General features: G+C 35.7%; 1 protein-coding gene across 1 annotated transcript in view; it reads left to right on the forward strand.

The window, feature by feature from the left end:
* Positions 1–24711, forward strand: part of LOC142337706 (centrosomal protein of 290 kDa-like) — a 270490-nt gene that overhangs the window by 131064 nt on the left and 114715 nt on the right. The window contains exons 27-28 of the mRNA XM_075387155.1: positions 12494–12603; positions 12827–12983. Of these exons, the coding sequence (XP_075243270.1) occupies positions 12494–12603; positions 12827–12983 (267 nt within the window). The remainder of the gene's footprint in view (positions 1–12493; positions 12604–12826; positions 12984–24711) is intronic.

Raw genomic sequence — 24711 nt, forward strand, 5'->3', positions numbered from 1 at the left:
ACGTCATTTCTGCTTTTAGGTCAATTGCGTGACTTACCTCACTCAAAAAAATGACTTCTGAACTCACTTATGGAACTTTAAATTTTAAATTTACATTTACTAATTAAAGGTCAGTAGTGTGCTTCTAAGTAGTGCCAAACTTAGATGCCCTAATTCCTGAGTAATAGAGTCTTGAGTTTTAATTTCGAATATTAATTTTGAAAAAGTTCCATTAGGGCTTTTTCCTTATTGAGCAAATGTGTCTCATAAAAATGAAAGTCCGACTCTAACCCAAAAACTCTAGTGGTCTATTAAAAAGCTGGTGGTCGATCTGTCAATCTTATTAATAGCCGCACGCGATAGCTGGGGCTATTATTGGCCTTCTCTTGGTTTTTTACAATTCAAAGAATTTGAATTGTATTGGGGCGCTGTCTTTTTCTTAAGATCTGTTCACACATTTTCATGATTTTTGAAGTCAAATTGGAGTGGTGATTTTGGTCACACCGAAACAGGAAATGGAGCGAAAAAGCGAGTGGTTTTGCGGCGTGAATTTTTTTTGCTCTAATTTTAAAGTAGTGAGAAAACGGTGTTTGAACAAAAATTCGGTTTCTCGGTAGTGGTTTTTTTTCACATGCGGCAATTTCACTCTGATTTTTACTGTTTTTTCGATTTTTTGTATCGGCTTTTTACTAAATGGTTTTCCCAATCCATTCCCAGCTCATTCTAGTTCTAATTTTTTGTTTGAATTAAATTTTAAATTCTCGCTAGTGGTTTTTTGTTCACTTGCGTCATTTTGACATTGATTTTCTGTTTTTTCTTGTTTTTTTGATCTGATTTTTTTAAAAATGGTTTTCTCAATTCACTCATAGTCCATTCAAAGTCTCGTTTTTTTGTTTAGTCAATGAAGATTCTTTGAATTGTACGTCAGGACTTGTCCTGCTATGTTTTTTATTTCGTCATCATGATTTTTGTTAAGACCATATGACGTCACAGCCACTTTTTGTTCATTCGTTCATGCAATTTCAACTGAATTGCATGCGTGACGTCATTTTTCGCTCTTTGTGGAGTTCATTCGCGTGATTAAATTTTTGGTCTCACTTGACTTACCTCAGTCTCAAAAATGACTTCCTCAATTTGAAATTGACTTTTATTTACTTTAATTCAAAGAGATAAGGTCAAATGGGTGTGTTTCACTCTAAATGAAGGTTATTTGAGATCAGCTAATAGAGGCAGCAATAACTTATACAGATTTTTAATCAAAATATAACAGATCAGCCTTCAATGAAAAGAGGAATTTTTTTGGTCTGTCTTTTTTACTGTTTTTTTAGACTGCCGATCTACGAATCTATTGCGGCTATTTTCTGGCAATCTGCCAGCTATGTTTTCTTTAGTTGTTTCAATTCATGGAAGGCCACAAGCGTCTATCGCGCCTATTTTCCGGCAATCTGCCGGCTATGTTTTTTGAAACAACTACTGAGGTCGCTTATTGAGGTTTAAAAAATTGATATAAATGCGTGTTAATTGTTGCATCGGCAACTTCATAACTTAATTCTGTATATGCCTGCTATATTTTGCTTCGATCATATGTCATTTTTTTCTAATTTTTTACGCCGTTATCCTTAAAACAAGTTCTCATCTTTTATTTGCTCTCCTTTTACTGACACTCGTGAACTGCTTTTATGTGTTTGAGGTCACTTGTTACAGTCATTATTCTAGAGCTTTCAACCGCACTGCATGACAACGCTTACTCTATTAATGACTGTTAACGCCAAACTAAGGAAATTTGAGAGTACCAAAACCTTCTTATTGGTCAATAAAAGAAAGGAGTATTATATAAATAATGCTGTTTAAAAGAAAGCAGTGTGGCCGAAGGCAATTTTTCAAAAAAGCTTTTTGTATAGGTGCTATGGGTTGAATCGTATCAACTCAAATAGGGGCTTGATCAACTCATCGTCATATGGTTCTACCAATATTCTTCCGGCTATGTTTTTTATTTCGTCGTCATGATTTTTGTTACGACCATATGACGCCACTTTTTGTTCACCATCACAGCCACTTTTTGTTCACCATCACATACGACCATCACAGCCACTTTCTGTTCATTCGTTCATGCAATTTCAACTGAATTGCATGTGTGACGTCATTTTTCGCTCTTAGTGGAGTGAGTTTTTTTTCATGCGTGATTAAATTTTTGGTCACACTTGACTTACCTCACTCTCAAAAATGACTTCCTCAATTTGAAATTGACTTTTATTTACTTTAAGTCAAAGAGATAAGGTCAAATGGGTGTGTGTCAATCTAAATGAAGGTTATTTGAGATCAGCTAATAGAGGCAGCAATAACTTATACAGATTTTTAATCAAAATATAACAGATCAGCCTTCAATGAAAAGAGGAATTTCTTTGGTCTGTCTTTTTTACTGTTTTTTTAGACTGCCGATCTACGAATCTATTGCGGCTATTTTCTGGCAATCTGCCAGCTATGTTTTCTTTAGTTGTTTCAATTCATGGAAGGCCACAAGCGTCTATCGCGCCTATTTTCCGGCAATCTGCCGGCTATGTTTTTTGAAACAACTACTGAGGTCACTTATTGAGGTTTAAAAAATTGATATATAAATGCGTGTTAATTGTTGCATCGGCAACTTCATAACTTAATTCTGTATATGCCTGCTATATTTTGCTTCGATCATATGTCATTTTTTTCTAATTTTTTACGCCGTTATCCTTAAAACAAGTTCTCATCTTTTATTTGCTCTCCTTTTACTGACACTCGTGAACTGCTTTTATGTGTTTGAGGTCACTTGTTACAGTCATTATTCTAGAGCTTTCAACCGCACTGCATGACAACGCTTACTCTATTAATGACTGTTAACGCCAAACTAAGGAAATTTGAGAGTACCAAAACCTTCTTATTGGTCAATAAAAGAAAGGAGTATTATATAAATAATGCTGTTTAAAAGAAAGCAGTGTGGCCGAAGGCAATTTTTCAAAAAAGCTTTTTGTATAGGTGCTATGGGTTGAATCGTATCAACTCAAATAGGGGCTTGATCAACTCATCGTCATATGGTTCTACCAATATTCTTCCGGCTATGTTTTTTATTTCGTCGTCATGATTTTTGTTACGACCATATGACGCCACTTTTTGTTCACCATCACAGCCACTTTTTGTTCACCATCACATACGACCATCACAGCCACTTTCTGTTCATTCGTTCATGCAATTTCAACTGAATTGCATGTGTGACGTCATTTTTCGCTCTTAGTGGAGTGAGTTTTTTTTCATGCGTGATTAAATTTTTGGTCACACTTGACTTACCTCACTCTCAAAAATGACTTCCTCAATTTGAAATTGACTTTTATTTACTTTAAGTCAAAGAGATAAGGTCAAATGGGTGTGTGTCAATCTAAATGAAGGTTATTTGAGATCAGCTAATAGAGGCAGCAATAACTTATACAGATTTTTAATCAAAATATAACAGATCAGCCTTCAATGAAAAGAGGAATTTCTTTGGTCTGTCTTTTTTACTGTTTTTTTAGACTGCCGATCTACGAATCTATTGCGGCTATTTTCTGGCAATCTGCCAGCTATGTTTTCTTTAGTTGTTTCAATTCATGGAAGGCCACAAGCGTCTATCGCGCCTATTTTCCGGCAATCTGCCGGCTATGTTTTTTGAAACAACTACTGAGGTCACTTATTGAGGTTTAAAAAATTGATATATAAATGCGTGTTAATTGTTGCATCGGCAACTTCATAACTTAATTCTGTATATGCCTGCTATATTTTGCTTCGATCATATGTCATTTTTTTCTAATTTTTTACGCCGTTATCCTTAAAACAAGTTCTCATCTTTTATTTGCTCTCCTTTTACTGACACTCGTGAACTGCTTTTATGTGTTTGAGGTCACTTGTTACAGTCATTATTCTAGAGCTTTCAACCGCACTGCATGACAACGCTTACTCTATTAATGACTGTTAACGCCAAACTAAGGAAATTTGAGAGTACCAAAACCTTCTTATTGGTCAATAAAAGAAAGGAGTATTATATAAATAATGCTGTTTAAAGGAAAGCAGTGTGACCGAAAAAGGCAATTTTTCAAAAAAGCTTTTTGTATAGGTGCTATGGGTTGAATCGTATCAACTCAAATAGGGGCTTGATCAACTCATCGTCATATGTTTCTACCAATATTGTACACCGGTAAATCTTGCTCAGCTCATGTGGTCTCCGACTTTAGTTATTTTGTAGTTTTTTTATTATTTTTATCTGAAATTGGTCTTGATACCTTCTTTAACATTGCGCGACAGCTCATTCTTAATGCAATTATTTGGGCTTTCTTTGTTTTCCAAATTAAACTTAGGTGTTTTCATGTGAATTAATTTAAAAAACAAAAGATGGATCGAAATATAGATCTTTTTGATTACTCGAAGAGGAGCTATGTTTATCTGTTTTTGTAGTCGGTTGAGTACTTAAAGTCAACGCTTATATAAAAAGATATAAAATTCAATGCATCTTCTGATTTTTCATTTTTCTGCAACAACTTTGAAACACGTTCTGTACTTTCGTCTGCAGAATCTATCAGGGTTGACAGTTTCATCCAAAGTGTAGACTGTAGCTGACAATGTGTTGGATGTGTTCATCCTCATCGAGTGAAGTGGGCGACTAGTGTCGTCGATAATGAGCCCTGTCATGTAAAGTGGGTGACTAGATTTGTCAGCAAGTGGTCCACATCCTCTTGGCCGTGCAGCCAGTAAGGGTGTCAGTGACAGTGTTTTCTGTCAGTGTTGTTGGTCATGTTGGTCGGTTTCCTGCGGTCTCTCACCGTCATGTAGTGAGGATTTGGTCCCAGTTGGTTGGAGAGGTGTAGTCTGTAGTCTCTGTCGATGTTAAAGAGATTTAAATTAATCTCTTTCAGTTCAGTTTTTCCGACCGGATTTACCAGCTTACTTTCGGTTAGTATCCAACTTAGCTTCTGTGAGCTACTTAACCCTAATTAAACTTAAGTGTAAGTTTAGTTCCTTCTAGGTAAGTTCCGACCAGGGAAAGGAAGAAAAGAAAAACGTTCCTAATTCTTTAATTAGAGTGAAGGATTACTATAGAATAAGGAACAGTCAAATAATTTAAAACAAATAGATATTAAACATAGAGAAAGAAAAAAATAAGTTTTTAGAGTGTTTGTTGAGAAAAGCCTCTTTGGCTAATTTCTCAATAGAGAGAGCAGTGGGTATCTAGGAGATTGGATTGTGGCCCAAAGAGGTGGGTCTGTGCGCACTAGCGATGTTCGAATTTAAAATCCCGAATGGTATTTTGCGGGTCATGGAAGAATTCGAGAGATACCTGGTTGCGGGTGAGTCATGCTGCCAGAGCTTGGGGTAGAGCTTTACGTTGCAATGCGGTTGCGTTGCGAGAAGTTCGTTGAGGATTTATTTCTCTCTTGGTGACTAATCGCGGTAGTGGAGGTGGAATGTATGGCCGTACATTGTCGCGCCTCCCCCTACACATCTGAGGTATTCGATTGAATGAGAATTGGCCTGTGAATGGCTGCATACAGGGATAGTAGCAACAACAAACAGATAGTGGTTTTGAAGGGGTTAAAAATTCTGTTCCTTTGCAGTAAAGCGCCTCGTTTATGTAAGAATAGTTCATGTAGTAAGGGGATGTTATCTTCGTTTTCACGTACTGGAGGCGTGAACTGAGGGGCATGCAATGGGGGTTTGTCCGGTTGCAATGGTGCCGCAGAAAAAGGTAATTGTGCATCGTGTGCAACTTTTTTCGTCTTATTGACCCTTTGCGACTGGTTGTTTACATCCACCCTCTTGGGATGGATAAATCCTTACTACAGATAGAAGGGGTCTAACTTTTCATAAAAACGATAGGGAGCTGTGTCCCATCTGAACATTGTGTTCAGGTAATCATTGGCACGGTCGGCCAACGCAAAGTATTTGGAATTGTGCCAAAATCACTCCGTGAATCCTGGATTCAACGGAAAGTGGACACTCCAAAGGGAGATACCGATCACGTCCTTCCTCCATTAACTCGTTTTTCAGATGGCCAATCGTGCAGATAACCTATGTGCGTTTGAGTGTGTGCGCAGGGAGTGTCGCAATTTAATTAATTTTCCCGAACGTGGATGCCGTGCTCTGTATTGATCCCAAGAGGATTTGTGAACTGCTGATACTGAGAATTAGAGCCTGTTGCCATGTCATATGTCCTTTGCGTGGGCGCGAAAGGATATGGCCTTGGCTGACGTGGCGAGGACTGAGCCTCGGGCTAGGCTGCACGTACTCGGGACGTACTCGGTACATGGACAGGTTGCTCGCGCTAGGCTAGGAGCCGGTCCTCTGTGATGAGTTGGTGGAAGGCTGTGGCGCACTAACTGGAGACACTGTTAATGGGTATGTCTCTGTATGGGACGTGGAGATCTTCGGGGCGAAGGGTCCGCGCACGGGTAATTATCCATTGATGTTGGTCTTCCATATTGAGGGGGTTGTGAAATTGGGATTTGCTGATGTGGTGCAGGTACAATCGGGCCTTTGTACCGAGGTGTTGACTGTGATGTCTGTGCGTGTGGTGCCGTAGACATAGTTGGGTGGTTAAGCCAGCGGTTGTGACCGGGGCTTCGGTTTTCTGACTCGTCGATTATAGACCCAATTTAGCACAACCGTCTTGGGAGTTGAACACTGCGATTGTTCAGCCAGAGACTCGTCGGCCCCTGACTGAGTTATGCGTGGAGGCCCCTGTGTGGAGATAAGAGGCTCTTGAGACGAGCTCGTGGACTACGGCATCCTATTTGTTTAGGGTCGTGCTTTTGACAAACACGTTAGGGAGCTGTGTCACATGTGATCATGGTGTTCAGGTAATCATAGGCACGGTCGGCCAACGCGAAGTATTTGGAAGTGTGCCAAAATCACTCTGTGAATCAAGGACTCAACAGAAAGTGGAGACACCAAAGAGAGATACCGATCACCTTCTTCCTCCATTAACTCGTTTTCCAGTTGGCCAGTCGTGCAGATCACCTATGTGGTTTTGAGCGTGTGCTCAGGGAGTGCCGCAATATAATTAATTCTCTCTGGAACGTGGATGTCGTGCTGTATTGAGGGGGTGACACCTTTGGTGTCACTGAAACAAAAATAGTTATATACGAATACCTGGTAAGTTGAGAATAACATCCTCAGGAGTTTCCTTACAGTCTGGGTTATCATAAAAAGACTCTTGTGGTAGTGATATGCTTTTTTCGTTTATATGGCTCCTGATGGAGAGATTTAAGATCTAGTTTTGAATGGGTTTTAATGGGATATGCATAGCAATCTTAAAGAATTGTTGATAGAGTCGATGCTCTGAGTTTAAAATTAGTATATACCGATGAGAATTTCTTGAAATTTTCAAACTTTTGTAATAAGTTCAGTTCAGTTTGTGGGTGCTACTGGTAGGTAAAGTGTCTCCGTTTTGGTTTCTTTGGGGTTGGTGGTTTAAAATTATCTGAGTCTGTTTTAATAAATAAAAAGTTGTACGCGAGAAAATTCTAAATAAATCAGAAGTAATTATTTTTGGCTAGTTTGATATTGGGTCCTTACAGACTTGAGATTATATGGGTTAAAAGCGCTTCGAAATTAGCCAAAGAGACATTGACGAAAATTAAACACTGTCCACGCAGCAGGTATTTCTTTTAATACGAACCATGGTTATACAAAGATTCAAATAAGGGAGTCTTTTAAGCAGCTTCGGATAATTATATCTTGCGAGTCCAGACGACGGAGAGTGAATTGCTTACCGTATATAAATGGCCCGCTAAATCGGTTAAATTTTGCGCTTGTCTTCTATTCATTGGTTAAATTTCATTTTATCTGTAGAGTTTGTCCAATCGCTTTGGCTGAATATGCTTATTTGTTGAGCGGTAAAGTTAATTTGATTGAAGTGGCGTTGAAAGTTGTCGAGTATGAACATTTTAACGTTTTTTCGCGCCTTAATTGGGTATGGCGTTAGACGATGTGAGTCATCATCGTCTGTGTCGAGCGTGACTTGCTGATCAAACTTAACAGCTTTACTGATAAATTATGGAGCTTTTACTGATCTGCAAACTCCTTTTTTTTTTACAGAAAATAAGAATTTATTAACAAAACTGGTTTTCCACTACGCAAAGGCGATAGAAGCTGTTTTACACTAAAAAATTGAAATTACTTTAGAGCTTTTTCTTGCGGCGAGTGTTTTTCTAGCGATTTGTTTCAGGTTTTTATCGAAGTCGCATAACTTCTTTTATATTAAAAGACTTGTGTTATCCATTTATATGTGCACGCGACTAATGGTGTAATCAATTTTTGTGTCAACTTGCGCATTAGGATGTGTGTACTCCACCGAACTATTTTTTTTTTCCTAAAGAGTTCATACTTTTTAGATGTACGGTATACTTTTGAATCTTGGGGAATAACGTAACCATTTCGAATGTGGTTTTGTGTACGGTGGTACTGAAGGTGTTATATTTGGTATTGTTGTACATACGTCTTGAAATTCTTTTGAGGGTATGCCTGTAGCAAACTTCGTGATATTGGATAAAAAATTGTTTATATTATTGTGGAGTAATTTAGTGATTACTTCAAAGCGAGATATGGCCGATTAATCATACAAGTTTTCTTGAAAACGGCTTGCGTAGATGTGGGCTTAAGTTGATGTTCTGTGTTAGTTCCTTTATTTGTAAGTGCCGTTATCATTTGGGCCTGTGATACCCTCCTTCGATATCACATGTAATTCTGGTGTCTATAGTAAATATTTTCCAAATAAGTCGAGAGTGAGTGAATTGTTTTAGCTGTATTGACCACCCTAGTGTGGTTGACCTATTCTTAGGTTGAATTGTTCCCAGGGCAGTATGTCAATGAATTATCCGTTGCGTTTGGAATCCAGTTATAATCTTGTGGATTGTAGTCCGTGTTGAAAAACAAAGGGATTTCAGGGGTCAATTTGGAATCGTCACTGCTTCGCTTGTTGTAATGTTTGATTGCGTGGGTCGTTTAAGAGATAAACTTGAATCAATTGTGGTTCATAGCTGTACTTGTTAAGACGCCCAAGTCTCGCAAGTTCTCTGCGAGCTTCAATTTCTGTCGAAAAGAAAGTTCTGTCCATTTTTTAATATACGGATTATCCTGATAAACCTGTAGCACTTTTTAAGTTTTTCATATTTGGCAAATTCGCGTATTTGAATTGTTCTAATTTAGGAAAAGATGGCGACTTGTTAAGCTGACTGCAGCCAAAGCCAACCCCTTGCCTGTCGCGCGAGAGCATTTTGCACAACAGTAGTTGGTTAGGTTGATTTTTGAATTATTTCTAAAATTGTTTTACCAAAGGTTTGTCCGTTGCATGTGAATATTCTCTCTGATATTTAATTCGTCTAGTTGCATTGGTTTGTATCTGTTTATTCAAATCAAATTTTTGTACCAAAAATACCACTTGGTTTTTTGTTTTGATAATTGATTGAACTCAGTTGGCTGTTTGTTATCAATTATCGATTTTCATTGCGAAATTTTTTGAACGTCGATCAGTTTTCCACCTATTTTTATCAATATTTATTAATATATTCTTCCCAGGTAATAAAATGAGGTCATTAAAGCAATAAGCCCCAAGTTATGCGATCATAATGAATGCTAATTTGTAAAGGCCCAGTTGCCTTTATTTTGAAAACGGCTTGCGTAGATGTGGGCTTAAGTTGATGTTCTGTGTTAGTTCCTTTATTTGTAAGTGCCGTTATCATTCGGGCCTGTGATACCCCCCTCGATATCACATGTAATTCTGGTGTCTATAGTAAATATTTTCCAAATAAGTCGAGAGTGAGTGAATTGTTTTAGCTGTATTGACCACCCTAGTGTGGTTGACATATTCTTAGGTTGGATTGTTCACAGGGCAGTTTGGCAATGAAATATCCGTTGCGTTTGGAATCCAGTTATAATCTTGTGGATTGTAGTCTAAATTTCCGTGTTGAAAAACGAAGGGATTTCAGGGGTCAAATTGGAATCGTCACTGCTTCGCTTGTTGTAATGTTTGATTGCGTGGGTCGTTTAAGAGATAAACTTGAATCAATTGTGGTTCATAGCTGTACTTGTTAAGACGCCCAGGTCTCGCCAGTTCTCTGCGAGCTTCAATTTCTGTCGAAAGGAAAGGTCTGTCCATTTTTTAATCTACGGATTATCCTGATAAACCTGTAGCACTTTTTAAGTTTTTCATATTTGGCAAATTCGCGTATTTGAATTGTTCTAATTTAGGAAAAGATGGCGACTTGTTAAGCTGACTGCAGCCAAAGCCAACCCCTCGCCTGTCGCGCGAGAGCATTTTGCACAACAGTAGTTGGTTAGGTTGATTTCTGAATTATTTCTAAAATTGTATTACCAAAGGTTTGTCCTTTGCATGAGAATATTCTCTCTGATATTTAATTCGTCTAGTTGCATTGGTTTGTATCTGTTTATTCAAATCAAATTTTCGTACCAAAAATACCACTCGGTTTTTTGTTTTGATAATTGATTGAACTCAGTTGGCTGTTTGTTATCAATTATCGATTTTCATTGCGAAATTTTTTGAACGTCGATCAGTTTTCCACCTATTTTTATCAATATTTATTAATATATTCTTCCCAGGTAATAAAATGAGGTCATTAAAGCAATAAGCACCAAGTTATGCGATCATAATGAATGCTAATTTGTAAAGGCCCAGTTGCCTTTATTTTGAAAACGGCTTGCGTAGATGTGGGCTTAAGTTGATGTTCTGTGTTAGTTCCTTTATTTGTAAGTGCCGTTATCATTCGGGCCTGTGATACCCCCCCTCGATATCACATGTAATTCTGGTGTCTATAGTAAATATTTTCCAAATAAGTCGAGAGTGAGTGAATTGTTTTAGCTGTATTGACCACCCTAGTGTGGTTGACATATTCTTAGGTTGGATTGTTCCCAGGGCAGTTTGGCAATGAATTATCCGTTGCGTTTGGAATCCAGTTATAATCTTGTGGATTATAGTCTAAATTTCCGTGTTGAAAAACGAAGGGATTTCAGGGGTCAAATTGGAATCGTCACTGCTTCGCTTGTTGTAATGTTTGATTGCGTGGGTCGTTTAAGAGATAAACTTGAATCAATTGTGGTTCATAGCTGTACTTGTTAAGACGCCCAGGTCTCGCAAGTTCTCTGCGAGCTTCAATTTCTGTCGAAAGGAAAGGTCTGTCCATTTTTTAATCTACGGATTATCCTGATAAACCTGTAGCAATTTTTAAGTTTTTCATATTTGGCAAATTCGCGTATTTGAATTGTTCTAATTTAGGAAAAGATGGCGACTTGTTAAGCTGACTGCAGCCAAAGCCAACCCCTCGCCTGTCGCGCGAGAGCATTTTGCACAACATTAGTTGGTTAGGTTGATTTTTGAATTATTTCTAAAATTGTTTTACCAAAGGTTTGTCCTTTGCATGTGAATATTCTCTCTGATATTTAATTCGTCTAGTTGCATTGGTTTGTATCTGTTTATTCAAATCAAATTTTTGTACCAAAAATACCACTCGGTTTTTTGTTTTGATAATTGATTGAACTCAGTTGGCTGTTTGTTATCAATTATCGATTTTCATTGCGAAATTTTTTGAACGTCGATCAGTTTTCCACCTATTTTTATCAATATTTATTATAGCTGCGAAGCTGTAAGCTGAGCGTAGCTATATTGCGGTGCTCTTGGTTTTTTTTGTTTAGTCAATGAAAATTCTTTGAATTGTACGTCAGGACTTGTCCTGCTATGTTTTTTTGTTTCGTCGTCTGACGCTTCATTTTCGTTTTACATTTGTTCTAGAACATTCTGTCTCGTCACTGCTTAAATGGCTTTTTCGCGCTTGATTTCACGGTTTCTGCGTGACCTAAATTGCGGTTATTCAGAAACAGAATCTGTTCCTCAAAAAAAATTGATTGTAAGAGAACAGATTGTATGGTCCGACAGCCGAGTGGTTAAGGCGACTGGCTGTCAATCCGGAGATCGCCGGTTCGAGACGCGACAGGGAAAATTTTTTTGCACCCAAAAACAACCTTTGAAATAAACTTATAGTTTTATAGGCGGCGGCGATAACTATTATCAACTCACTTCTGTATCGTTTTCCATCTGTATTTTACGGCACGCAAGTCTATTTCGCAGCTATTCCGGCAATCTGCCGGCTATGTTTAATATATTCTTCCCAGGTAATAAAATGAGGTCATTAAAGCAATAAGCCCCAAGTTATGCGATCATAGTGAATGCTAATTTGTAAAGGCCCAGTTCCCTTTATTTTGGAAGCTGAAACAGAAACATCTAATCGAAATAATATTGATCACCATTTGATACTTTGAAAGAAAAGCTTTCAAGGTATCGAAAGGCTTTCATCAATTTGTTTTTCTGCTGTTTAAATCTCGAAGGGTCAATCGAAACCCTTTTGAAATCTGTGTAATCTGCCGGCTATTTCAGTACTTTTTTGCAAAGAACTAATTGGCAATTAGCTTTATGGCACGTGAATGATGTATAATTGGATGATGTTTTTAGGATAACAAGGGTGCTGCCAAAGTAGCCGAGTGGCATGCGAAGATCACAGACATCAGACTGCAGGAACTGAAAGGAAAGCGTGAGATGGAGAGAATGCGAGAGAAATTGAGGTCAGTATCAATTGAAAGGCGGCTTTGCTGCTGCTTTTGAATGTCACGTCTACCCATTCCTTCTTCGCGCCACTGTCAACGGACAGAAATTTTGTCCTGGTCCTTTATTTTAATTTGCGGTTTTAAGGGTTTTAAAATGGGCAAAAGAATTAATTGCAAAAATCTCATAGGCCAAATCAGATTGTTGTAAAAAACGGGCTGCATAAGTATGGTATGTGATTAGGTATTTGGAGCGTGTGTTGGCACAGCAGGAGAACACAGTGGCCACATTGGAGGAGCAGCAGGTGTTAGCAGCTAGGGAGAGTGAACAGCAACAGATTTACTGGGAGCAGAGGGAAATGGAGTTGGAGAAGATGGTGGAGATACACGAAAAGAGAAATGTATGTACATCTCAGTCATTAATACTTATATCCAATAGTGACCGCAATTGCAAGTTGCTCTGATTAAGCTTTCGTTAATTATTTGGGACATGCTCTTATCGTGTTTCAACATCTCATCTAAGTTATGATCTCCGACTCCGACGTCAACACTCTTGGTTTAATTTTCTACCAAATGCAGTGGAAAAGAAACTTCCAAAATAAACGAGTAGTTAATACTTTGTATTCTCAAAACTTGGTGAACTCAAGTCCGGACATATGTGCATCCTTGTGAGGTCAATAACAGTGAGTTATTAATAGCCGCGAAGCGATAACGGTTATTATTGGGACATCGTGGTTTTTTTACAATGCAAAGAATTTGAATTGTATTGGGGCGCTGTCTTTTTTTACGACTCGAAGACGAGTATTGGTTTTCTTAAGGTTTTTTTTACCGGAAGCACTATTCGTTCAGACGCTGTTTTGACCTAAAAGCAAAAGTGAGTAAAATTGCCGCGTGAACTGATTTTTTCTGAGCGAATGATTTTTTGATCATGCGCTGCGTTTAGTGAATGACTTCTTGACTTTGAAAATTTAGTTTTTGACTGAATGGCACATATAGATAACCGTTTTTTTGTCTAAGTTGCCCAGTTTTTTTGTTTTAATTTGGTTTTTTGGAAAAATAATTTTTATTCAATGCTATATGCAAATGTAAACCTCGAAAATTGATACCGCAGTATTTTGCAGAGCCGGTAAATGCGTTTCAAGTTCAAATTTGGCACATATTTCTTGATTTTTAAGTTAATTTTTGGCTTTTATTAATTTCTTCATTTCTGGATCTTTCAGCCGTCTTTGTCAAAAATCAGTTAATATGGCAACTTCCCTTTGATAATGCATATACTCAACGCCTCTTTCTACATCGATGTAGTTTTGTTTTGTAAAATTGTACATATGCTAATCCGATATTGGTAATTCTTAAATATCTTAAATTCTTGGATATTGCGTTCTTAAATTTTTTGACCACTTTTTTACCAATGTTTTAATGTTTTGTAAGTTTGATTTCTGCTTTTTCTTTTTGTCTGCTTTGTTCAGTAGGATGGGTCTTACTGTCTCGGAAGCCTTATTGTCATTTCTTTGTCTCAGATGCTGTACAATGAAATTTATTGGTTTTTCTTGATTTTTTTAAATTTGGTTTTTAACTTTCAAAAATCAAGAATTAGTCTTTTTGTTACGCTTCACATTCCAATTTGTACCATTCTAGCTTTGTCCTGAAACCTACAATTATATTCATTATTTTGGTTTTTTGTTATATTGATTGTTAAAATATTGAATGAGTTCAGCTTTTTCTTAGATTTTTGTTATTTCTTTGGTTTGCAATTTCTTTGGTTTGTTATTTCTTTGGTTTTCTTAGATTTTTGTTATGTCTTTGGTTTGCAATTTTTGTTATATTGATTGTTAAAATATTGAATGAGTTCAGCTTTTTAGATTTTTGTTATTTCTTTGGTTTGCAATTATTTCTTTGGTTTGCAATTTCTTAGATCTTTGTTATTTCTTTGGTTTGCAATCTTTGGTTTGCAATATTTCTTTGGTTTGCAATTGATTTCTAAGTCAGTACTGAGAGTTTGCTAGAAAGCATTATCCAAAATTTCTACTTAGTACTTTTTAATGCCATTTTTTCCGGCCTTGGTATTTTTTGCCTTTTAATATTAATCTGTTGTTTGGCTTTTCTATGATTAAATTATTTTTCGAAATACTATAGCTTATATACAACAAAGAAGAAGTATGTGTTGTTTTTGTCTTAATTTCAGTGATTCGAAATCTAATTGTAGTTGTTTTCTGATTCTTAAATTTGAGTAGTCTTTGAAAAATTCAACTTACTTTCTAAGATTATTATCTACCGTTTGCTTTCGGCATCTTTGTGAGATCAGAATCATGAATTTTTAGGGCTTTTGATAGACCTGTCAGTTTTTCAGCCTATCAGTATTTTGACCATCCTAATTATTTCACGTTACCAAACGTTTACAATAATATAAAATCTTGCTGCATTTTGTTTCTCTTGGTGACAGTTGTTTAATTTTCATCAATTTTTAGATCAAGCCTGGCAATTGAGTTAATGGTTTAATACAAAAGGTAATGGCTTCAGCTGCAATTACGGATTTTTTGAATTTTTGACGCTTCGAGTGGCTTCCGGAATTCTTCCGGCTATGTTTTTAAGATCTGTTCACACATTTTCATGATTTTTGAAGCCAAATTGGAGTAGCGATTTTGGTCCCGCCGAAACAGGAAATGGAGCGAAAAAGCGAGCGGTTTTGCGTTGTGAATTTTTTTTCGCTCTAATTTTATGGTAGATTGGGAAAACGCTGTTTGAACAAAAATTCGCTTTCTCGCTAGTGATTTTTTGTTTACATGCGGCAATTTCACTTTGATTTTTACTGTTTTTTTAAATTTTGGGATCGGATTTTTTTCTAGATAGTTTTCCCAATCCATTTATAGTTCAATCCAGATCTCGTTCTTTTGTTTGAACCAAATTTCCATTTCTCGCTAGTGGTTTTTTGTTTCACATGCGGCATTTTGACATTGATTTTCTGTTTTTTTATCTGATTTTTTTAGGAAATGGCTTTCCCAGTTCACTCAAAGTGCGTTCGAGGTCTAGTTTTCCTTTAGTCAATGAAAGTTCTTTGAATTTTACGTCAGGACTTGTCCTGCTATGTTTTTTTAATTCGTCGTCTCCATCGATGATTCTTGCTACCTGACTTCTTGGAATTGACTTTTTCAATGACTTCAGTGACTTCTACTACTTTGCAGTTTAATTTTGTGTTCGTGACGTCATTTCTGCTTTTAAGTCAATTGCGTGACTTACCTCACTCAAAAAATGACTTCTGAACTCACTTATGGAACTCTAAATTTTATGAACATTTACTAGTTAAAGATCAATAGTGTGCATCTAAGTAGTGCCAAACTTATATGCCCTAATTCTCGAGTATGTATTGAGTTTTTGATTTCGAATATCAACTTTGAAAAAGCTCTGTTAGGCTACCTTATAAACCATATGTGTCATAAAAATGACAGTCCAAATCTAACCCAAACTGTCTACTGGTCTATTAATGGACTGGTGGTCGATCTGTGTATCTTATTTCTTTAGTTGTTTCAACTCATGGAAGGCCACTAGCGTCTATCGCGTCTATTTTCCGGCAATCTGCCGGCTATGTTTCTTTGATTTTACTGCATTGAATAAATTTTGAACTGATCAAAACATTTGGTTGAAATAAACCAACTCTCAAGCAAAAAATTTTTTGGCAAGTAAACACTTAATTTAGCCAAACAATATGCGATTCTGAAATCAACTTTTATTAATAGCCGCCCTCAGCTTCTCGGCCGGCTATTATAGCGCTTGTATATTTTTTTACAATCCACAGTGCTGTCTTTTTACAATCCTTTTTTGAATTTGGGTTGTATTGGTGCTCTGTCTATTTTTACAATTCAAAGTATTTGAATTCTATTGGGGCGCTGTTTTTCTGCTCGAAGTGGAGTATTGGGGAAGTACTTTTCTATTCAATTTTATGTTAGTGAATTTTAAACGAGGAAATGAAATGCGTGAAAATATTTGGAGGTGTTTGGCTGCTGAACGGAGCGGATAGAATGTGGTTCATATCTGTTTTGTAGAGATCGAGAAATTGAGGTGTGAAAAAAATTTCTAAGCAAGCACGTTTTGTTCACATGCGGATTTTTAAAATAGATGTTGTTTCAAAATTCTTTGGTTAAGAGGTTCTATTGTTATATTTTGGTTTCATTTGAGAGATGTTTGAGGGTTTCTGGTAATTAATGTCTTTTATGCTAATTTGGAAGTTTTTCAGCTATTTTGCTAATTTTTTAGAAGACGTTTAGTTTTACTCCCTCAAGTGGGGTTTAAAATGAAGTTAAATAAAGAGATCCCGCATAGCAAGTGATTCCAGTTTTGTTGATGTGAAACTTTATTTTTGTTTAGAGCAAGAAATTTTAAACTACTTTTTCTGTTTCTTTTTGTGCATTTTTTCGTTTTTTCTATTATCGACAAGTTTCCCAGCCTATTATAGCTTGCCTTTTATTTGTCAAGCATTTGAATACTCTTGTTTATTGAATGGAAGTTTTACCTGTCCTTATGTGCCCTTGAAATACATTCCTTCATTTAGTCTAGTTTTTAAGTTCAATTTTTTATAATAGCTTTTTTTGCATGAATTGACATAAAATACTTTATTTTCTCATGGATAGTTTTATTAGGTATTTGTTTTGAGGGGTATGATTTTTTGGCAGAGACGGCTTTTTGGGACACTTCCGGAAATCTGTTTTTTAAACGGTAATTTTGTTGAAGTTTACTGAAAACAGGAAGTGATATGCCTGTAACATAGGTGAACAAACTTTAAGATCAGAGAGAAGAGTGATGGGTTGCTTTTCTGTTCACGTTGCAATTTTGGGAAAGCGAGAAAAGAATTTTTGCTAGGCAAGCTGATATTCTTTACGTGCCGCATTTTCGAGTCATTTTAGTTTTCGATTTTTTTTCAGCTAAAAGTGTTTGTCTCAGTTGTCTGAACTAATAGTAGTGCTTTTTTAGAGAATTTTTGACTATCTGAAAAAATAATACACTTTTAGAATCAAATTTTAGCTTTTCTCTTGGCGTTTTTCCATTTTGGTAGCTTTTTATATTTAATTTTTTATAATTTTCAAATTTTGATAGAATTTCGGTAGTTCTATGCTTAAAATTAGTTGCTTTAGTTGTTTTGGCTGTCTTTCGTTTGCATAGATGATTGAGTTGCTTTTGTTAAAAAAATGTGAGCAAATTTTGGCCGGTTGCTTTTGTTTGAGTTTCTTTTGTGGAAAATATTTGAGCAAATTTTAGCCGATTTCTACACATTTTTGCCTATTACTTCTGATTTTGTGTTTCTTGCTATTAATTTTCTCGTTAAATTTATAATTTAGAGTTAATGCAGAGTTTTGGCTCGGCGGGGTACTTTTCACTGAAATAATTCATACAATTTTCTTTTCGTTTGTTGTTTAATATATTTCTGCCAAGTGATAGGTAGGTGAGTGCGTGAGCAGAAAAAGTAATAAACTTCTTTCAAGACAATTGTTGGAGAGTACTATTTTGAAAGCTGGTGGATAATTTTTCTTCGTTAAGTTTGTACAGATCTTTGACGTTTTGGGCCTCATTTCGTTTTCCTTTCCTCCGTTTTTGCTACAAGATAAATTTTGTTAGTTTTTCTGCCAGCTGGTAGTCTTTTATTGATTCAAAGCTGAAGAAAAACTACCCGTATATAGTGTTTTGTCAATAATTTTCCTTATCGAGATTTTGTTTATCGATAACTTTATTTTTATTATATATCAGATTATTTATCAGTTGTTTTGCTAAGATACTTTTCCCTGATTCGTTTTCCTATGGTCATTTTTTTCAAAATTAGGATTTTTGACTAATATGTTCTTTATGTCAGTTAGGATGGTCTCTGTTCTCCTTCGAGTCGTTTCTGGAGTCCTTTCGGCAATATTTTAAGATCTGTTCACACGTTTTCATGACTTTGAAGTCAAATTAGAGTAGTGATTTCGGTAGTTACCCAAACAAGAAGTGGAGCAAAAAGGAGAGTGGTTTTGCGGCGTAAAAATTTTGCTCTCGAATTTTCAAGATGTGTGAGAAACGGCGTTTGAACAACAATTGGCTTTCTTGATTGTGATTTTCTGTTCTCGTGCGGCAATGTGTCTTCTGTTTTTACAATTTTTTTCTATTTTTTATCAGATTTTATTTTCTAAAAAGTTTTCCCAATATATCCATAGCCCATTTGAGATGTAGTTTTTTGTTTAATCAATGAAAGTTCTCTGAATTGTATGTCAGGACTTGTCATGCTATGTTTTTTTCAGGTGTTTTCCCACATTTCATAACTTTGACCTTTCAAAATGGGATAAACAGGTAGCGCCCAGTGTGTATTAAGTTTCATTAGAGGCACTAAGCTGTATTTAGTAGTTTTTCAAATGCGCAGAGTAATGAACGTGCTGGGAAGCCGAAAAGGGGGAAAGGGTCGATTAAGGTGAAAAGGTCAATTTTTGTAATTTTTGAGCCCAAAATGGTTCAATTTTTCCTGTATTTTTGGTTAGATGGGATTTATTTAAAAGAACGTTAAGAAGATCACAAAGATCCATAACTCTCTCTTATTTCTGGTTTTTTTGTGCTGCATAATTTGGTAATGCAAATTGAAACACCCAAAATGTTTGATTTTAGCAATTTTCAAGTTTTCTTAATTTTTTTCGCCTTTTGAATTTTTCGATTTATTTTTGGGGCCTGAAGTTGGGTTACTGGATGGTTTTTAAAACAATCTTTTTGTTCTGAGAATACTATTATCGAAAATTTTAGAGGCGTTAAAAAATTTTAATTTTAGTCAATTTTTTTTGAAAATCTTATTTTTTCCCTTTTTTTCACTTTAGGGCGAATGAAACTTTGGTAGACCTCTTGCAAGTGGTTTTTAGATGGTTTCTGGAGACAATGAATTGTCTTGAATGACAATGAAATCAAGATTTTGACCTCTAAATTTTTGGCTTCTCGTCAGTAAAGTTTAATTTTTGTCAAGTTCTTTAAAAAATTTTGTCGTTATTTAGAGGTTCTTGTTCCACAGAGGCCAATGATGCTTTTAGGAGCTTGGTGCTACTGTACTGGATCGCTTCTAGAGACAAAGCAACTGGTCCTGAAGATATAATTTTATGTAGTTTTCGCTTTTTTTTCAAATTAAAGCTTTTCTTGCTTCTCTTTGTCTCGTTTGTGCTGCAGGTGTAAGTTTAATGCTACTCTTTGCTAGCGTGCAAGTAATGTTACACATTTTTTTAAGCAAAAAATCAATTAGTTTTGAAGGCATAAGTAGGAAGAACTAGACAAATTTGCGATGATGTTCGTTTTTCGTTTTGAGTTTTTGGGAATGCTCTATGACTTTCAATTTTCCTAGATCAAGTAGTCTATTTTTTATGAGCTTTGTGCTGTTTCTATGCTTGAAATTTAACAAAACAGTTTTTTGTTGAAAGTTTTGACGCCAGAAGCCATTCAACTTCTTGGCTTTCAAGACTTGGCATTCATCTGCTTGGCTTTCAACACGCTGATCCCAAAAGTATATACACTTGGAATGCTTTTAGTTCTGTAATTCTCTGCATTTGAGAAATTATTATTTTTCTGTTTGCGTGCTCTTGTTCATTTGGTGTGCTGGCCAGGTATTGTAGTTTTCTGTGTTTCCTTCAATTCTTTGAATTGGACTTCAGGACATGTAATGCATGTTTTAAATCTGTTCACACTTTTTCACTTCAAATGAAGTCAAATTAGAGTGGTGTTGTTGGCTAATGTATTCGAGGGAGCGAAAAATGTAGTTCAGAGGAGTATTTTTTAAGCTAGCTTTAAAGACGAGTGAGAAATTGGTGTTTGAACGAATTTTCAGTTTTCAGAGGGATTTTTTTTCACGTGCGTCAATTTGACTTCTGTTTTCAGTGTTTCTTATCTTTTGTGCTATTAAAGTCACATATATGTGTTATAATTTGGCCTATTTGCAATTGCTTCAATTCAGCATTGCGCAGCTATAATTTTTTTATAACTTTGACACTATTTTTAGTCATAAGATATTAGTGAATGTTTGAATTTTGTCCCCCTTTTGTTTAGTACTCACGCCCTATCATTTAGTATTATTAATCCGAAGTCTTAATGGTTGCTAATCAGACATACATTCAGCTAAATGTCGGTAGGAGTACATAGCTAGTGGTTTTCATGACTTTGACACTATTCGTTCTCACAAAATTTTAAGTTTTTTGTGCATTTGTTGAATTTTTTGTAGTTTTATCGCTTAATCGCATCAGGGAATGGTCTCATTTGTTCTTATTAGAGATTAGGTATATCGTTTTTTTTGTGCGATTCTATTGATTTCTTTGACTATGACACTAATTGTTTTCACCAGATTTTGACTTTTGATTTTGGGTTTTCTTTTTGTCATTTTTCTGTCTTATCTCTTAGTTTTTTTAATGAAAGGTCTCAGCAGTTGCTAAGGATGCTGAGGTCAATCGAGTTTAACGTTTCATGTCATAGCTATTGCTTTTTATCAATTATACGCTGTTCGTTTCTAAAAAACATTAGAGCAATTTTGAGTTTTGCATGTATTTGTTGTACTGATTGCTGTTTTATTACTTAGGTTTCATCGGTTGCTACTGACGACTTATTTCATTGAAAATTTCTGTCAGTGCTTTGCTAACTTTTTGCTTTACTGTTGATGCTCAAAAAGTATAAACTAGTTCTTTAATCTTTGCGATAATTAGTTGCATTTTTGCTTTCTTATTATTTAGTTTGATTTATGACAGGTTTAATTAGTTAAAAAGTGCTTCGAATTAGGAGTTGAATTCATAGAATTCACGTTTTCACGTCTTCAAAAAATTGAAGTTGATTTCTTAGTCTTGCATTGTTTTTGTTTCTTTTTCGTTTTTGTTGTCATTGGCCTTGTATTGCGGCGTGATTTTGATCAATTTATTTGCTGTAATTTAGTTGACTTGATTTAGATGCAGTTTGTTTTCGAATTATTTGATTGAATTTTCATCTTCGAAATATTTAAGTGATATTGTGTTTGGCCAGTTTTTTGCTTTGTCTGTCATTGATTCCCTCAAGAACTGTTAAAAGATATTTTACGACCTGTGAAATTTTATGATGTGCTCTGTTTAAGTATTCTGAATTTTAGTTATGTGTTTTTATTTTACTTAGACTCCACTGATTTTCACAAATTTTCTGAATTCTTTCACTGTCCTCGTTTTTGCTTTCCTGCCATTGATTTCCACTAAGTTGTACTGCGTAATTGTTCTATGGATAAGTAGTGTCAATAACTTAATAGTGTTAAAATTTTTATTATTCAAAACACAATATCGTGGAAAACGAAATTTTCTAATTGTTTCAATTGTTTTCTGTTTGAGCATATAAGGTCATGGGTTTTTTATACCTGTTTTAGTTTAACGTGCTGTAAAAAATGTTATTTGTCAGGTCACCTGTTATATCAATTCAAGACATGTCCTGCTGTTTTTTTACTTTGCCCAACAGAAATTGCCGCTTTTTCGACATTTTGTTTGAAATCTTTTTGAATTCTCTGGGCTAGTTTTATTCTTCGCTCATTCTGCTCAAAGTGCGTTTGAACAGCATTTGCTCAAGGAAGCAATCAAAATGAAGGGAATCGTGAAAAAAGGAAATCATAAATAGAAACGGGATAAACCCATAAAGCCCAATTTTGGACGACCGCCACTTGAACTTTGTTCTTATCTAGCATTTCTAATGCTTAGTGACACTGATAATCGCGCCTGTATCTTGTCATTAAGGAACGGAAGTATGTCTAACTACGAAATAAAATGAAAGATATCGCAATTTGGAATTGGTTTTGTCCAAAAACCAATCTTCCTTGTTTTCTTTTTTCAATCCCATTGTTTTTTATGGGAATCAGCGGCGGATTTTCCAGCACTCTGCCAGATATTTTCCTATTTTCAAACCAAATTTTAATTATAGGTCTTTCGAGTAACACAACCCTACAATGATCTGCCTCGGGTAACACTTATTTTAATTCAATTTGATTAAATAAGTGAGCTCATAAGTTATTTCGTTAAGTGGAGTTATTCTTGTATACTCAAAACCTGATCACATTATTGAACTGAAAATACATACTGAATTCACTAATAACTGGCTTGACGCACACCAAATTCAGCTGCTTGGCAGTAGAAGTCGCCGAAAAAAAATTTAGAAATACGGAGAAATAAAAGCAGAGACTATTCAACTTTGGGTTTAGGCCATCTTTGCTATTTGAGCACACTTGGCACTTGATAGACCACTAATGCCATCTTAGGGACTCAAATGCAACTTAAACGCTTTGGGTTTGACCTGTTTATACCGTTTGGAATCCTCGGATTTTAGAAAAAAATGAAGGAAAAGTCTTGAAATAAAGTCCAAAAATTGAAAAAGTCCTGGTATCCTGTTTCGGAAGGTCAGTTATCGGCAACTTTTTTGAACCAATCTGACATCAAAAAGTGGGCTCTAATGTAATGCAATTTTTTGCATTAAAATATAGAACAAGAGGTCCTAATTTATCGTCGAATAATTTTCTAAACTAATGACTTGACCAGCAAAATTGCGGGAAGAACAGTCTTTGAATGTAAACGGAGGATATAACCCTATATACGCTATAAACAAAATAACAAAAGGAAATTTGTCTTTCCAAGATTATCTGGTTAAATTAACCAAAATAAAATGCGATTATTAGGCAGAACTGAAAACATTATTGTTAATAGCCGCCCTCGGCTTCTCAGTCGGCTATTATAGCGCTCCTATTTTCTTATTTACCTTCGCTTTACTTTAGTTCACTGCTCGTTCTATATTTTACACGAAATCTTTTTGAATTTTCTAGGCTAGTTTTTAATAGCCGCGGTCAGCCTCTCAATGGCTATTATTTAGGCACTCTCCTTTTTTAATCCGCTTTAGCTTTTGATCACGTTTTTCGTTTTACATCAGTCACGACTTTCACGTTTGACGTCTGACTTACCTCACTCAATTTTTCAACCGAATGGTTTTTAAATCCATTCACTCAATAAATTACGCAAGATAGTGAATACAGTCAAGGTCAAAAGAGCAAAATAAGAAGAGACGGGATTTACCGAGAAAAGCCCGGTCATTAAGTCCTTGAGAATTAGGTTGTCAAAGTTCATTAGTGTTTGCTAGCTGAGATCGGTATTAAGCTTATTAGCTTGCAGTTTAAAGGTGAAGTAAGTATAATTTTATAATCCAGCTGAAACTTCACGCCGAATTAGAACACTTTTTGACACTGAAAAAAAATATAATAAAAAAATTGTCAATTTATAAATAGTCTGTTTCGTCTTAGCCTGACTTCTTGGAATTGACTTTTTCAATGACTTCAGTGACTTCTACTGCTTTGCAGTTAAAATTTTTGTTCGTGACGTCATTTCTGCTTTTAGGTCAGTTGCGTGACTTACCTCACTCAAAAAAATGACTTTTGAACTTACTTATGGAACTTTAAATTTTGATGAACATTTACTAATTAAAGGTCAATAGTGTGCATCTTAGTAGTGCCAAACTTATATGCCCTAATTCCTGAGTAATAGAGTCTTGAGTTTTAATATTGAATATTAAGTTTGAATGAGCTGCATTAGGGTTTTTCCTTGTAGAGCAAATGTGTCTCTTAAAAATGACAGTCCTAATGTAACTCAAAAAGTCTAGTAGTCTATTAAAGAGCTGGTCGTCGATCTGTCAGTCTTATTAGTTGCTCTTGAACGAAATTCTTAGCAATTATTTTTAACGTGTGTGTCTTTTTACGCAAAATTTTCGCTTGACAATTTTGACTTTTCGAGTGACTTTTACGCCCTTGACTTTTTGCGTTTCGCGTGATCTAAAATTCTCTCTCAATCACAATTTCAAGCAGCTGATCTCAATCGGTGGCAATTTAATACTTAAAGTCAAATGAAAAGTGCGCCGAAACTGTTGCCATTTTTTACTTTAAATCTTAATAGTGGTATATGTTAACCTCTGTGGTTATTTGAAGCCCACTATTGAACTTCTTGGTCCGATTTAGGCTCGATTTTCCGGCAATCTGCGGCTATGTTATTCTTTGCTCATTCTGCTCGAAGTGGATTTAAACAGCAGGCGCTCAACAAAGCAATCTAAAAATGATTGGAGTCTTTTTAAATCAGTTGTCATAAATCAAAAATGGAAACGGGATAAACCAATAAAGCC

This window comes from Convolutriloba macropyga, chromosome 4 (assembly GCF_964194025.1).
Source record: "Convolutriloba macropyga chromosome 4, txConMacr16.3, whole genome shotgun sequence".
Lineage (NCBI taxonomy): Eukaryota > Metazoa > Xenacoelomorpha > Acoela > Convolutidae > Convolutriloba > Convolutriloba macropyga.